Source organism: Alexandromys fortis, unplaced genomic scaffold (genome assembly GCF_014885135.2).
Source record: "Alexandromys fortis isolate MF-2015 unplaced genomic scaffold, M_Fortis_MF-2015_v1.1 scaffold_159, whole genome shotgun sequence".
In the NCBI taxonomy this organism is placed as follows: Eukaryota; Metazoa; Chordata; class Mammalia; order Rodentia; family Cricetidae; genus Alexandromys; species Alexandromys fortis.
The window spans coordinates 1394853-1410194 of record NW_026068031.1 but is presented as its reverse complement, the minus strand read 5'-3'; the positions used below and the strand labels follow the sequence as shown (position 1 = coordinate 1410194).

General features: G+C 46.3%; 1 protein-coding gene across 1 annotated transcript in view; it reads right to left on the bottom strand.

Annotated features, from left to right (window-relative positions):
• Rgs6 (regulator of G protein signaling 6) overlaps nucleotides 1-15342 on the bottom strand; it is a 645208-nt gene that overhangs the window by 86163 nt on the left and 543703 nt on the right. The window contains exons 7-10 of the mRNA XM_050164594.1: nucleotides 9464-9528; nucleotides 5705-5781; nucleotides 2850-2931; nucleotides 1052-1126 (exon numbers count right to left, since the gene is read on the bottom strand). Of these exons, the coding sequence (XP_050020551.1) occupies nucleotides 1052-1126; nucleotides 2850-2931; nucleotides 5705-5781; nucleotides 9464-9528 (299 nt within the window). The remainder of the gene's footprint in view (nucleotides 1-1051; nucleotides 1127-2849; nucleotides 2932-5704; nucleotides 5782-9463; nucleotides 9529-15342) is intronic.

Sequence of the window (15342 nt, the reverse complement as noted above, 5' to 3'; positions counted from 1 at the left end):
TCTCTCTCTCTCTCTCTCTCTCTCTCTCTCTCTCTCTCTCTCTCTTTCACACACACACACACACACACACACACACACACACACACACACACTAATCCTTTCCTACATTTCTGAAATCCTCCCAAATCCCAAATACCACAAGAGGAAAATTCTATACCTCATCTCATGGAATAGGTCCTGATCAAAACACAGGGCCACTGGGGATATTATGTAATATTACCTTTGGGCTACATGCATAAGGTAGCTATGAAACAAGTGAGTTTTGTACTCAGACTTGGTATATGCAAGTGTTCCAAACACTGCAGTGCTTCTGATCCAAAGTGCTTTGGATTCGTACTTGGTCATTATGTGAATTGGGGACACTTGGGGATCTACCTCTAACCTTCGGCAATTAGAGTTATGGAGCACAGCCATGGTCTTTTGAGGGTTTGAATGTATTGATGGACACAGCCTGGGTATGGTCTCCATGGGAACGCCATGGCCACTACCCATTTTAGTCTAGTGAAATACAAGGAATCCTGGGTTTTGTCAAAGTAGGGCAAGATGGTGATGTGGGTTTGGATAATTTAGCCCTATTTAAACTCTCCCATTTGTTTCTAGGGACCAAGCCCTTTGTACCTGCAGGCTCTTCCATTTTTTTATTCCAGTGGTTTCTTTTCTTCACTGCACCCTCCCCAGAGCCAGCAGCTATTTATTCTTCATCTCAGGGGACCCTGCTTATATAAAACCCCTGGGAAGCCCCACTCTGTCTTAGCTGCTCCCCCAGGGGCTCCTGAACTTTTCCATTTTTCCTAATACAGCAAATAGTCCGGCTGTCTGTGTCATGGTTTCATGTCTGTAGGGTCCCCGAGATCTGGAGCTGAACCCCAGCAATTTGCATGATGCCTAGAATACACCAGCCGTCCAACAAATATTTCTAGAATTTATGAACACAATGATTTCAAAAGATAAAGTGTTGCAGGATTACATGCATAAAAACCACTACATAAAGAACACCAGAAACTGAGGGCTATCCCCATCAGGAATCTGTAATTCAACTAAACCAGCGAACCTTTTTAACCTTCTGAGGATTCTTCAAACGTCGACATTTTCTGATATCCATTTCCGTTGTGTTCACACAGCCTGGCTGAGATGAAGAAAATAGTAAAAATTACTAAGTGAAAATTATGCTTCCGACTGAATCCAAGTAATAGCATCAAAACTAATCCTGGCCTTTGCAGATAATGCATAATCTTTTTATCTTATAATGTATGTTCCTGTGTGGAGTTCTCATTGGAAATATAAAATATGATCTTATAATCAGAATACCTTATGGAGCATCTAATATGCATTCCTGCCATCAAACCTCTATTTCAAGTGACCACAGTGCTTTGGGCATAGTGGCAAAAGGTGGGACATTTAGCAGGTCCCACGGTGGGTAAAGAACAGCCACGCCATGCAGACAGAGCTTGAGTGCAGAGTTTATTGAGAGAAGGGTAAAGGGGAGGGAAGAGAGAGGGAGAAGAGGGTAGAGAGAAGAAGAAAGGAGAAAAAAAAGGAAGGAAGGAAAGAAGGAAGGAAGGGGGGAGAGAGAAACAGCTGGAAGAAAGCGTGAGTAGGCAGGGCTTGTCTCTTAAAGGGACCTTTGCACCTGTGTACAGTTAGGATACTGCTTGCCATACGTGGAGGGGTGAGGCACTGTGCCAGGTTCCCAAGGGGCAGGGCCAAGGCGTGCCTGGATGCTAATACATAACCTTTGTTATGTTCTAACCATCTGAAAAAATTCCCATGCCAGGAAGTTGTTGTTTTAAATTGTTGCTTTTAATCAGCTTTTGAGGAAGGTTGGAATCGTTTGTTCATTTTCAATTCCATTTCCTGGGGGCAATCAAGATTTGTTTTAATAATGTGAAATCAGAGACACAGTCAAGCTTCATTGTGTACTGATTTGTGAATTCATCTACTTGCTGAATTTTCTTTGTAACGTGCAAATCAATGTTCTCAGAGCATGATGACCGTTTGTGGACAAACGCAGAAGAACAATAATGTTGAGTCACCTGACATAACCATGCCCAGTTGAGGCTGAGCAGGGTGAGGCTCTCTGCCTTCCTATTCCATGCTATAGAGCAGCTTTTACAGGGCTTATTTGCTGCCAGGCTTTCTCCATTTTTGTGCTTGTCTTAGAGTCTTTTCTATTTTAGGTAGCCTTCAAGCAGGGTGTCAAAGAACTGGTAGTATCCTAAGGGTGAACGGGGTTCCAACACTACCACAGGAGAAAACAGAATGGCTGTGATGTGGCCCAAATCACAGTTCTGTCAATTGTGGGTTTAACACAGTGAATCAACATTTTATAGTAAATATGGTGTCTTCACACAGGAACACATGTGAAACAAGGCTACATATTGATCAAAATATATGACCAGTTTCTGGAAAGAAGCTAGCTCACCCAGGAGCAATACTTCAATATTCACTAACTCAGAGTTTTCAGAGACTGTATAGAACATGACTACTGTAGATGACAAGACTTAAGGGTATGTGAAAAGAATTTCTTAAGATTTGGGGCTTAATGACGGCAGAAGCAAACACTGCTAATTTGGAAGAATGGAGGTTTTGGGACTCCAAAATTCCTCTCTTGGTATCCCTATTGTTTCCCCATTTCCAGCCCTACATTTTTCCCAGCGCATAGTTCTTAAAAGATGGACCTGACATCCTTCCCAGGAGATCTATGGGGGAGAATATGAACAAATGGAAAAAGTGGTTTCACACAGCTAAGCAGCGTTCACAAGGAAGAGTCACTTGGTTGGTCACTAAAGACAGTCATAAAGAAGGAAGTGGGGGGATCCAGTGAAGGGAACCAAGCAGAACTTCCTCACCACTGGCCTGTGGACATCCCAAAAGGCCCGTTCTTGACTATCCAAGATTTTCCTCTCTGTCTTATCCTTTTTCCGGTCAATCCTGAAAGAGTAAAGAGAGGACATGAGAAGAGTTTGTACTGTTTTCTGCCACCTCAGCTCTCCTGCTCCTAGGGGTTAAGGCTGAACCCAAGATTATTGTCACCTGCGTGGCCCCTCAGAAACTCCACACGTGGCAAGAGCTTTTTTTAGGCTGGATTACAGGCTATCATTTGTGAGCAATGCCCATGATAGGTAGACAGGAAGAATGAGCAGAGACAGAGTTGCTCACAAGAGGTATTGAGGTCTGGGTTACTAAGGACTGAATTCTCCATTGGCCTGTCCCTACTCCAGAGCAAAATTCTACCTGTGTGACTTGCTAAGAAGGGACACAGCCACCTGTTTGCCAAACATGTTTCCATCTCAAACATGAAAGTTTAAATAGCAGTTAAAGCATCTGTAAAATGATCCAATTATGTATTTTAAAAGTCACCTAAATCTTCTGAGTTTCTAAAGGCCAAGCAGTGGCTCTAGCCTGTGACAAGACCCCGACGGCAGACTAGCCTCTGCTGGGAAAGGAACCAACTGCAGAAGGGAAATTACGGAAGGCAAAACCAGAGTCTGTGTATTCTGATCCAGGAGCCCCCAAAGAGTCCCCTCTCCCCCAAAGCATGTATCATTTCACATCACCTAAGTAGAAAGCAACTTGGATTAATTGCCACGTGACTTGTGGTTCTCAGCTCTCTTGGGAGTCCTTTAGTTTACTGGACTGAAATAAACCCATAACCACCCTGTGATTTTTGTGATAATTGCGGTGTACTTCAAAGGCCCGCAATTACTAGGTAATCACAGGGTTAATCAGAAAAGTTAGTGGAGAAAAGCCATATATGTACAAAGTGGCTGTTTCTCCCTCTTTTAAAGTGTGATGCTGTTTGAGTCTGGGAGAGCTAATCCATGCTTCTCTTTGCTTTCCAGTGACTCGTGAGCACCCGGACACAGCTCTACCTCAGTCCATCCAGATCTGAGCCCCTCTTCCCACCAGCTCTCCCACCCTCTACTTCCCAGATGGTCTCCTGCAGTCACTTAGTACGGAGCACCTGGTGTCTGCCTTCCCTTGGGGACATCTGGGAACACTGGGTTGGGAAAGAATCAGCAGGTGGCTGGTATCGTGGACCAGGGAATGGCAGATATAACTGAAGGAAGGTAATAGCAATGATGGCATGCAGATTGCCGGGTCAGATGACCTCAGCTCTTTTCCAATGGTGACCATTGGTTATCTATCCTTACCCACACAGGCCTCAACTCTGACCCTAGGTGTTAAGTGGGGTCACCCCTGAGCATGAAAGGACTTCCTGGAAGTTGTATGGCGCCTGTTCTCCTACAAGGGAACAGAGAAAAGTTCCCTACATTCTCCAGCTCAACCTCCTTCCCATTTCTCTTCTGTCCTCCTTTGCCTATTAGTCCGGCTGGCTAAGCTAGACACCATCAGTATGAGGAGACCCTGGTCATAGTAATTCCATGTCCCAGAATTCCAAGGTGACAGCCCTGTTTATGGGCTGAGGGGCCTTCAGTCTCCATGTCTCATGTTTCCTTATGGAAGAAGCAGTCTCCACTCTGTTCCCATGAATGAAGGCACAGACAAAACCCTTCCAGATCTTTTTCTTCCTTCCCTTTGAGGAGGATGAGTGATTTAATCTATTGGGGGGAAACAAGAAAGTTCACACTGGTTCTCCCAGGTGAGCCTGAGCTCAGGATATCTGTTATCTGAGGGAGTCAGCTCTGTTCTAGCAGAGGGACTGTGTAGATACCCACCTCTGCCCAGGAAGGACGTAACTACTAAGCCATGCCTCACAGTGTAGATTCAGCCTAAATTCAGAAGTCTAAATTATATGCTTATTTTTCCATTAGTTTTTTTTTTTTTGTTTTGTTTTGTTTTTCAAGATGGGCTTTCTCTGTAGCTTTGGCACCTGTCCTGGAACTCACTCTGTAGACCAAAGGCTGTACTCGAACTCACAGAGATCCACCTGCCTCTGCCTCCTGAGTGCTGGGATTAAAAGCACGTGCCACCACCACCCGGCTATTTCCATTAGTCTTAAGTTTCATTCCTGTATGAGAGATGATGAGAATGACCTTATCCCTCTTCTGGTATAAATGCAAGAGGTACCCCACAGATTTCAAGCACCTGGTTCTAACTATTGGAGGTGTTTGGGGAGAGTGGGAAGTCAATAGGAGGTAAGGCTTGAGTAGTGGATGTGGGTCATGTGGGAGCCTTGGAGATATAGCCCATGCCTGATTCTGGTCTAGCTTCCTCAGCTTCCCGATAATCCACGATGCAAGTAGCCACCGCCAGACACTCCCATCACCATGAACTCTACCACATCTTCCACCATGATTTAGCGTACCCATCCCCAAAACCGTGCACCCAAATAAACCCTTCTTCATTGAGTTGCTTCTGCTGCAGCGTTGAGAACAGGAACTAAGGCGTCCTCCTCAAGTTTCAACATGTTAGCCCGTAGAGTCAAGGGCTCTAGACCTACAGTGATCCCGGTCTGGTGTTTTTCAGGCTCTCAGCACAGACATCTTACGGAAATCTCTTGGGCAAACAGGTACATCTTTCAGCTCTGCATTTGAGAGGATTCTCTTTGTCTGATGGACTTGTCCTAGCAGGACCTCAGTTCCAGACATGAAGCCTATTCATCAGGATTGTCCTATCATTTATTCAATCTCTCCTGGGGGATGAGAGAGACTAACCCAGGCGGAAACCTCACTTTGGCCACCACACCCCAGACCCTAGAGTGTTCCTTTCTCTCCCAGAAGTCTCTGCTGCATCCACCTACTTCACTTGTGCCTCTGCTTGCATAAAGATGAATTCCCACTTCCTCGCAAAGGCCCGCTGGAGTCTCGCTAAGTTTTCCTGGTGAGAAACAAAAATCAATAAGAAGGTATTAATCTTTGTAAGCTAATATACCGACACCCACGCTTCTCACAAGGCAGCCATCCTTTCTGGTTTCCTCCAATCAACATAGCAGGGTTTCGTGCTGAAGCCACTGAACATGACCCCGATTTGACTTTGTACCAGCGCCTGCTAAACTGTCCAACTCATAATGTTCATCTATAAGTGTATTAAAGTATGAAGTCTTTGGCTCACCCTGATTCATCTCTTCATGGGTGTTCTTTTGAGAACACAAGTCACACAGTGCCTGGTATAGAGATTGCTAGAAATATAGCCCAGCGGCTGATGGAAAAACAATGTCAGGGCCATCCCATAGCGAATCTCAGGATGGAACTCTTGAGTATAGTTCTTCCAGTAGGGAGCTGGGGGTGGTGGTGCAGGAAATGGGGACCTAGAGTGCTTTCATAAGTACTTTCTAAGGCCAGGATTCAGAAATTGACCAAAGAGTGACTGCAATATTCATGAAAAAAAAATCAGAAACAGAAAAAGAAAGGAAGGGAGGGAGAGAGGGAGGGAGAGAGAGAGAGAGGGAGGGAGGGAGGGAGGGAGGGAGGGAGGGAGGGAGGGAGGGAGGGAGGAAATCCCCCATCCAGGATTATCTTTAGAGGAAAGGGGAGAGACATTCTTCTCTCAGCCTGCAGACTTTTCTGCTGGAGCCTCAGGACAATGTGAAGAGGTTTGACAGGACCTCTAATGACCCCCCTAATTCTGATTAATGCAAGACTGGAGCCCACATTATGGTATGTATTTCTGCAGAGCTCATGCCAACACTAATTGATTAGCCTCATTAGTAAGTTATTAATATAATAGGAGCTCTGGCTAAGGAGCATGCAAATTCACACCTATTGCCAAGGCTCGGGGTACAACTACTTTGAAAAGAAATTTCCCTTTGATGCTTGCACTAGGAAGTCCAGCTGGTGATACCTAAATGCCAATCACTTGGGGAAGCAGAGAACTATAACTCTGTCGTGCTGTGGAGTACTGTGCAGGAATCAAAATGGCAATCTAGTTAGTATTACTGACATAGAATGATCCCTAGATGTTACAGTCTGTGATTATAAGAAGTAGTAGGAACAGTCAAGAAACCATACATATAGTAAAAACTTAATAAGAGAATGATGGGCCAATTTCTCTCCTTTTTTTTTTTGCTGTTTCTGCTGTTTCAATTTTTGTTTCCTATAGAGAAATTTCAACCAGAAATTTTCAACCAAATTAGTATGCTTTGGGAACAAAATGCATTTGTAGTTCCTAAGCATTTTTATGAAGAAGTTCATCCTGAAAAAAAAAAACCTTTATGCCGTATACTTTATAAATATCAAAACAGACCACTGTGGGGCAAGTGAACACAAAACTGAATAAAATACACTAGGCGGTGATGTGTCATTTCTGGGTAGTGTATTTACTAAGACAAGGAAACCTGGGCAAGAGCAGTGGAAGATCTAGGACCCTTACTGACATGCTAGGAAAGTCGAGTGGTCATAGTGAAGCTGTTTGCCTTGGGTTTGCAGCAAGAAAAACAGCCACTGTGGGAATGAGAGCTGATACGACATCAGGACACACAGGTAGGATCCAACTCCCAGGATTCCACAGATACACTGTTGCAGGTTTGGAGACAGTCACACAGGATGGGCCAACACGTGATGGGATAATGCCCACATTCACCAGATTCTGAGCTGCTAGGCAATCTCCTGACATCAGTCCCTACTCTGCCTCCCAAACGCAAGTCTGCGATACCAACAGGCTCAACAAGGGCAGCATGCCATGACCAAGTTGTGCTCTCCACTGGCTACACATTTGCCTTTGGGTAGTGGAAAGGGGATCTGTGGTCTAGTTGACTTAGATTTGGGCATCAGGACTCAGGAGAGGCAAAGGTTGGCGGAGAAGAGCCTTGCTGTGTTTCTTTTGGAAGACTGAGGCAGACAGGGACCTTGGGGAGGTGGTAGGTCTGGAGAAGTTGTTGATTCTTTAATGTCAAGGAGGGGTTCTCCACTCTCCTTAACATTATTGCTTGTTCCTTAGCTGTCACTCTTTAGTAAGTTTAGTTCAGCAACACCCGTACTACACACAGTGTATGGGGGTGGGGGAAAGCAAGGTTTATGAACACATAACCAATTTCCCTGGTTCTCTGTGTTGCCTATGAACTATGGTGTGGGAAAAGGTTCTGAAACATGAAGTTAAACATATATTCACAATGATATGTGAGTCTTTGCATTGTCAGTTTTTCCATTTCCAGACTCTGCCAAGTGGGTGGGGCTAGACCATAATGGGGAAGTGGGATGTAAGGAAATACATCATATGGACAACGACAGAGGAAGGTACGTGGACAGAGAAGGAGACCTCCCTTGTGATGGGTGCCTTCTCTTATTTTCTGGATGGAATTTTGTTCTTGGATTCGGTCTTTTCTACAGAGGGAGAGGGATATAAAGATGAAATTTAAAATTTTGATCTTAAACTTGTTGCACAGAAAGTTTGACAGTTTACCTTCTAAAAAAAATTGTGGATACTCAATAGACACACACACACATACACACGCACACAATTTATATACCAGAATCAAGATTCAGGATAGTTTCATTACCTCTCCAAGTCCCCTGAGATATCTCTTTCTGGTCATACCCAACCCATCTATAACCACAGATATTGATCTATTTTCGCCCATGATATACGTGCTGTCTTTGCGAGAGTATCAAACAATGGAATGGCTGGCTTAAGACTGGATTCTTTCACTTAACACTGTCTTCAATGTAGTTGTGTATAACAAGAACCAATTCCTTTCTACTGCAGAATACTATTCTACTGTATGGATGTACCTTGTTAGTTTAGGTACTAACTACGTACATTGTAGGAGGTACCTAGTAAGCTAGGTACATTTGTCTATTCAGATGTATTTGGGTTGCTTTCAACCTTGGGGTACTACATATAAAGCTAATATGGATAGTAACACAGTCATTTCCCTGTGAAATAGTTTCTGATTTCCCTACTTGATCGCATGTGATAAGTGTTTATTCAGTTTTATGAGAAACAGCCAAAACGTGGACTGTTTTCCCATCCTCCCAGGAATACGAAAGAGAGTGTCCCACATGTTCACTGTCACTTGGTGTTGGTCATGCCTTTCACCTTGGCCATCTAATGGGTATAATGGCACCTCGCCATGGAGTCGATGCGTTTTTTCAAATGGCTAAGTGTGTTGAAGATCTTCTTATGTGTTTATTTGCCATCTTTTGTCCTCTTTGGTGAAATATCTGCACAAGTTCTGTGCCCATCTTTACGGTGAGTTACTTATGTAGCTACATTAATGTATATATGAGATAGGGTCTCACCACATAGCCCAGGCTGACATAGCCCAGGCTGGCCTCAAACTCACAACACTGTCTTAGCTTCCCGGGTGCTGGAATTACAGGTGTGTTCCACCAGGACCCACTTGAACTGCTGATTTTTAAGCTGTTGAAGTTTGAGGGTTATATTTATAAGGATGCACTTTGACGGTCATGGCAAGAGGAGCAGATAACAAAGGAGAAACAGAAGAGACGTCCTTCCCACTGCCTGGAAGGCAGTGCAAGGGAAAGAAAGGAAAAAGTCAGGCTTCGCCAGTGCTGCAGAACAGACACTCCTCCCGCCCCGGCCTGGGAGTCACCGTACTCACGGCTTCGTAGTCTGCCAGTTCCAGCCTCGCTTTGTTCTGCATCGTCCTCTTACAGAGGTAGATAGCTGAGGAAGGAGAGAAACAACAGCCATATAAGCCAGCAGCGCCGCGGAAAGGACCCAGCACGTGCCTGCCCAGCCAGGCACCCCCTGTGCCGGTTAGTTATAAGTCAGTTTGACACAACTTGAAGGGGAGGACGGAACCTCAATTTAGAAAATGCCTCCGTAAAGGTGGGCTGTACACAAGCCTGTAGGACATGTTCTTAATTAGTGATGGATGGGGGAGAGCCCAGCCTATTGCGGGTGGTGCCATCCCCAGGCTGGTGGTCCTGAGCTCTATAAAAAAGCAGGCCGAGTAAGCCATGAGGCGTAAGCCAGTAAGCAGCATTCCTCTGCGGCCTCTGCATCAGCACCTGCCTCCAGGTTCCGGCCCTGAATTCCTGTGCTGACTTCCTTTGATGATGAACAGTGATGTGGAGCTGTGAGCCAAATAAACCCTTTCTTCTCCAGGTTGCTTTTGGTCGTGGTGTTTATCACAGCACTAATAGCCCTAACTGACACCACCCACCTTGACCGTGGCAGTGAGCAGCTGCCCAAGAGGAGCCGCTTTTCAAAGTGGGTGTCATTACATCTGGACGCCTCTCTTCCTCCCTCTGCTATGCACAGAACACCCTCTGGCCAGTGTGACCTTTCACAGGCATGACCATGACCTGTGTTGCACCCTCAGTGACAACGGAAGAAAGATTGTCATTAGGGTTGTAAATATGGCCCTTTATAATCCCATCTCACCCTCTCAAATCTCTTCTCTTCTCTCCTACAAGCTTTACAAGGCTACTACCCTTAACCCCACATGCAGAGGCCAGAGGTTAACCTTTAGTGTCTTTCCTTAGATATATCAATCTTGTGTTTTGAAATAGGGTCTCCCACTGGGACCCGGGGCTTGCTAGTGAGTGCCAGGATTCTCCTGTCTCTGCCACCCCAGCATGGGGCTTACAAGTGTGGACCACCATACCCAGCTTTTCACGTGGGTGAGGGGCTTGGATTGAAGTCTTTCATGCTCACACACCAAGCATTTTGCACTGTGTCACCTTCTTCCAGTCCCACTGAAACTCAAAAGCCAGCCCAGTGTTCCAGAGAGCATCCATAGCCTCTCAGTGACACGACCCAGTCTCACTGCATTCCTGGAGTGTCCCCTGCTCTTGACTGAAAATTCTTTAGGGATGCAAGCTGTGTCTTACTCAGCTGTAGCCCTCCTTGCCCCTGGTCCCAGGTCTGTTTTGTCATAGAAAGATCAGAGAAAAGGAAGGACAACTTAGACCTGTCCTTCCAAGCTAAGGAAGGGTTCTTAGCCCCACGTTACCAGAACATTCTTTCTCAAACGTGACCTTCACCTTTGCTCCCTATCTCTGCTCCTTCAGCGTTGTCTTCCTTTTCAGAGTCAAGAAGGGGAAGCAGGAGGTGACTGTCGTGAGTGACCATGAGGGTGGCCCACAGCCTGGGCCTGCCCAGTGCCCTGATACCTTTCTTATGCCCCCCAGGCAATGCCTTGCTGGTTCAAACAACTAATTGTTTTTTCTTCTGGCAGTCTAAGATACTGACAACCCTGTGACTAGTAGCCTTCTTTCCAGTGTGCCCACTCTTCTGAATTCTACAGTCTGTGCTGACCAGAGCCAGCTGTGGTTGCCCCCAAATCTGCTTAGTCAGTTCAGGTGTACCCACTATTTTAACAACAACAACACAGACAGGCAGGCAGACAGACAGGCAGACAATCAAACACACACACACACACACACACCAGACCTTTGTTTGGTCTGACGTAATGAGTTTTCCATTTAACAACAGTGCGGAAACCGGAATGGATGGACTAGAAACCATAGTTACGGATTGAACATTTTGATCTTCTTCTGGGCTGTGTGAAGTTTCACTCTCTCGGGACGCTGGGCAGTGGCAGAGAGCCATGGTGCAAACACGCTCACAAGGGGAAAGAATTAACACCATGCCGTGTGCCGTGTTGCTAAGCGAGGGATTCTGCTAGGTGGAGGTGTATTGTGACTTGGGATATTTTCAGGTTTCATTGGGAATATGAGGATAACTTTACCATATGTTGAGGACTATCTGTACCAATGAAATCACTGTTAAAAGAGAGAGTGGTCATGTTTCTGAAGACATTGCTAAATGACTTGGAGCAAGCTAATGAATCAAGAAGAGTTGACTGGGGTAATTGCTGGTGAATTTGCTAGGGTTGAGGCATCTGGGGGGAAAGCAATAAAAACGTAGAAGGAGCCAATATTCACGTGGTTTCAGAAATTCTTCCTGCAGTTTAATAATAATATTCACCCTGGATGGTTTATTTAAGAAAGAACCCAAGTCCTTGGGAGCTACAGTCAAAGAGAAGTCTTTGATCTTACTTCTTGGGCTGCCACACGGATGTTCCTTAGCATGAGATATTCCTCTAGGGCAGTGCTTCTTGACCTTCCTAACTCTGCGGCCCTTTGATACAGTTCCTCATGGTGTGCCAACCCACAACCATAAGGTTATTTTTCTTGCTATTTCATAATTGTAACTTTGCTGCTGTTCTGAATCATTATATAAATATCTGATATGCAGGATCTCTGATATACGACCCCAAAAGGGTTTGCGACCCACAGGTTGAGAGCTGCTGATCTAGGGGACTTAAAGTACGTGGAGGCTGTGTCCCCGAGTTTCACTTTACCAGGTCTGGCAATGAATGGAGCAGGCAGACTTCTGCTTTGAACAAAGTGCCCCGCCCCCAGCTTCTAGGACCAGATAGCCTGTGGGATTGGAGTCACCAAGCCCGGAGCTTGGCATGCCACCTGCCTCATCTCCATCCCTGCTGAACCAACGGAGGTGACAGCTACTTTGACAAAGCATTTTCTAACTGGTCCAATGTGAAACTCAGAGAGAGGCTAACTCAAGGGCTGGGAGTAGCAGGGTGGCTCTGTGGGTAGGGATGCTCAGAGTCCAAGCTTGAGGACCCAAGAATCCCCTTGTAACCCCCAGAATGCACAGAAGAAGCTACAGATGGATATGTGTGGATGAATATGCCCATGACTGCAGGGAAGCAGAGCCAGCTTACTGCGCTCACTGGTCAACACTCTTATCTCTGGGAAGTGGTGAGAGACCCCGGACCAAAACGTGAACTAGAGAGTGACAGGAAGGTCTACCTGATGTCCTACTCTGGCTTCCACATACATACAAGTGGCTGTCCCCCCGCACCCACACTCCCATGCAGACACTTCTCACCCCCCACGAAGTGAACAGAACAGGGAGGGGTTAGCACAGATTTTGACTATAGGTCTTATGCGGGTAGATTCATCCCAAGAAATTTCTACCTGGGCCAGAATGGTCATAAGGTTGTAGAGTACTGAGCAAGGAGCAAAGGCTGGTGCTGTAGCTGCTGACCATGGGCCCACGGGCTTGGACTTCCAACCTGTTCTCTGTGGCTAATATGTGGTAACCTGTTCACCACAGGGAACTGGTGCTCTTGGAGCTTACAGGCTTGTCTGTACAAGTAGGCAGCCTTTTCCTTTTACTGGCTCCAGTGACCTCTAGTGGTGATAGCCAGTCCTGCAAGAGGACCTCCAGGGAATGTGAAGCCCCCCTTGCTGGCCTGGCCTGTTTGTCTGTCTGTCTGTCTTTCATTTATTTTTTATTTACACTAATAATTAGTTATCTCTACCTCCAGACTTCACTGTGGCTTCACTTGGATGTACTCACTCCAGTACTCACCCTAACAAGAACACATTGTGTCTAACACACCAAATAGGGAACAGACTTGTGTCCTGTTAAGATACAAGGAACTGAGTCACACAAGATGACTCGGGGCAAAAGGAGAGAACTGACTACTGAAAGTTGTCTGTGTGTGTCCATGCCCGTGTCCATGTCTATGTGTGTGTGTGTGTGTGTGTGTGTGTCTGTGTGTTCACTGTCTCTCACACACACAATAAATGAAACAAATTTAAAAAATCTATCTGGAACTGGTCTATTTTAATGATCATAAAACCTGATTCATTCACATTGAGTCACATGACAACAGCACCCGTATATGCTGATATTACCGACTATCAGGGACCTCACAAATGTGAACACTACATAGTCCTCACTATAACTACCAGGTAGGTTTGGTTAGGATCCCCATTTGCCAAATGAAGGGACTTCCACAAGTCCTCCCTCTCTGCTGGGCATCCAGAAGGGCTCCCAGAGATGACCAAGTCAGCTGAACCTTAGCTAGGGCTTTTAGGATAGAACCCATCTGGGACTTCGTGTCATCTTGCTGGGATTTAGAGTCACCTAGGAGATGAACTCCTGGGCATGTCTGTGAGGGTGTTTCTGGGAAGGTCTGACTGTGGAGGGTATACCCGCCCTTCACGTGGATAACACCGGGGCATGGACTGGGGTCCTGTTCTAACCGCAAAGGAGACTGTGGGCTAAGCACCAGGATTTAGTGTTCTCTGCCTCCTGATGGCAGACGCAATGTGACCGACTGCCGCACCCTCCTGCAGCCACGCTTTCCCACCACTGCGACCCAGCAAACCCTTAAGTCCTTAAGTCCCTCTGGCTGGGCATTTTGCCCTAGCCCTGAGGAAAACAGCCATGTGCCTCCCTATCCTATCAACATCTTCACCCACCCTTCTTCTGTCACCGAGCCCCCTTTCCTGCTGGGCCAGCGAGACTGTGCTTGTCAGATCAGTGACAGAGCTAATGCAGAGTTTACCATGAGCCAATGCTTGTTGAATGAATAAAAGTTCTGGTCCTTGGTCAACATACTTCATTCTTTTCCTGAATTCTCAGTTTCAGTCTCACCTCCTTCTGGGGAGAGGACAATCACCTAGCAACAATTCTGCATCATTGTAGCAATGCCAGCATCAGCTACCACCTTCCCAGGGACAACATCCAACATCCCCCAGGACAGGGGTGACTCCTTACTCTGCCACACAGCAAACCTTTTTTTTTTTTTTTTTATCTCATTCACTGAATCCCAACAAAGCAGAACCGGGAAACAAGCAGTGGTGTTGCTCTGACTTTAAGATGAGGTTCCAAGGCAGCGAGGGGTGAGGGAACTTGCCAAGATCACACAGGCAGAGGGACAGTTGATTCTGTGGGTTCTCTTTGCCCAAGTCTCTCCTGGGAAGCTGACTTTCTGACTAAACTATCTCAGGGGTTCCTTTCTTTTTATATTCCACACCTTGATTTTCCAACCTGAGACTTTGCCATAGATGGAGGCACAGGGATGCAAAAACAATTATGTATAAAGGTGATCCTGACGTCACCTGTTGCTTCCGTCTCTCCTGCCGCAGCCCACTAATATTCGGAAATGGAACGCTGTCGAGAAAATTCTGAAAGGGAGAAAATTCTGTCCCACTGCACTCAGTGTAAGGTAGCTGAATATATTTTACTCTTATTTTGATCTAGGTGTCTGGTCTGGTTACACCCCCATCCCTCCCACCTCCCATCCCCCCACCCCCGCCTGAAGGGCACAGGGTGGGTGGAAATGAACTATAGTTATTCGAATGAGGAGACCGGCCACCCTTAGCAGTCTTTCAGGACAGCAGCTGGCCTTGCAGCCAGCCCTCCCAGACAGGGGTCCCCACCAGCCAGTCCTTACAGCTGCAGCTGCCTTCCTGTCCCTCTTGGTTCTGTAAAGATCCAGGGGAAGTTCTTGGGCTCCCCAAGTGCCTTGGTCCTAAATTGCACCAGTGTCTGCAAGGATGCCAGGCGGAGGGGTGGTGCTGTTGGCATGGACTCCAGACAGGGCACACACAGGAGCGGGAAAGGAGATGGGCTGGAGTCACTCAGCTCTGAGTTTAGACTCTGTTTCCAGGGACTGTCTATTGGTCACCTTCAATGAAGAACCAGAAC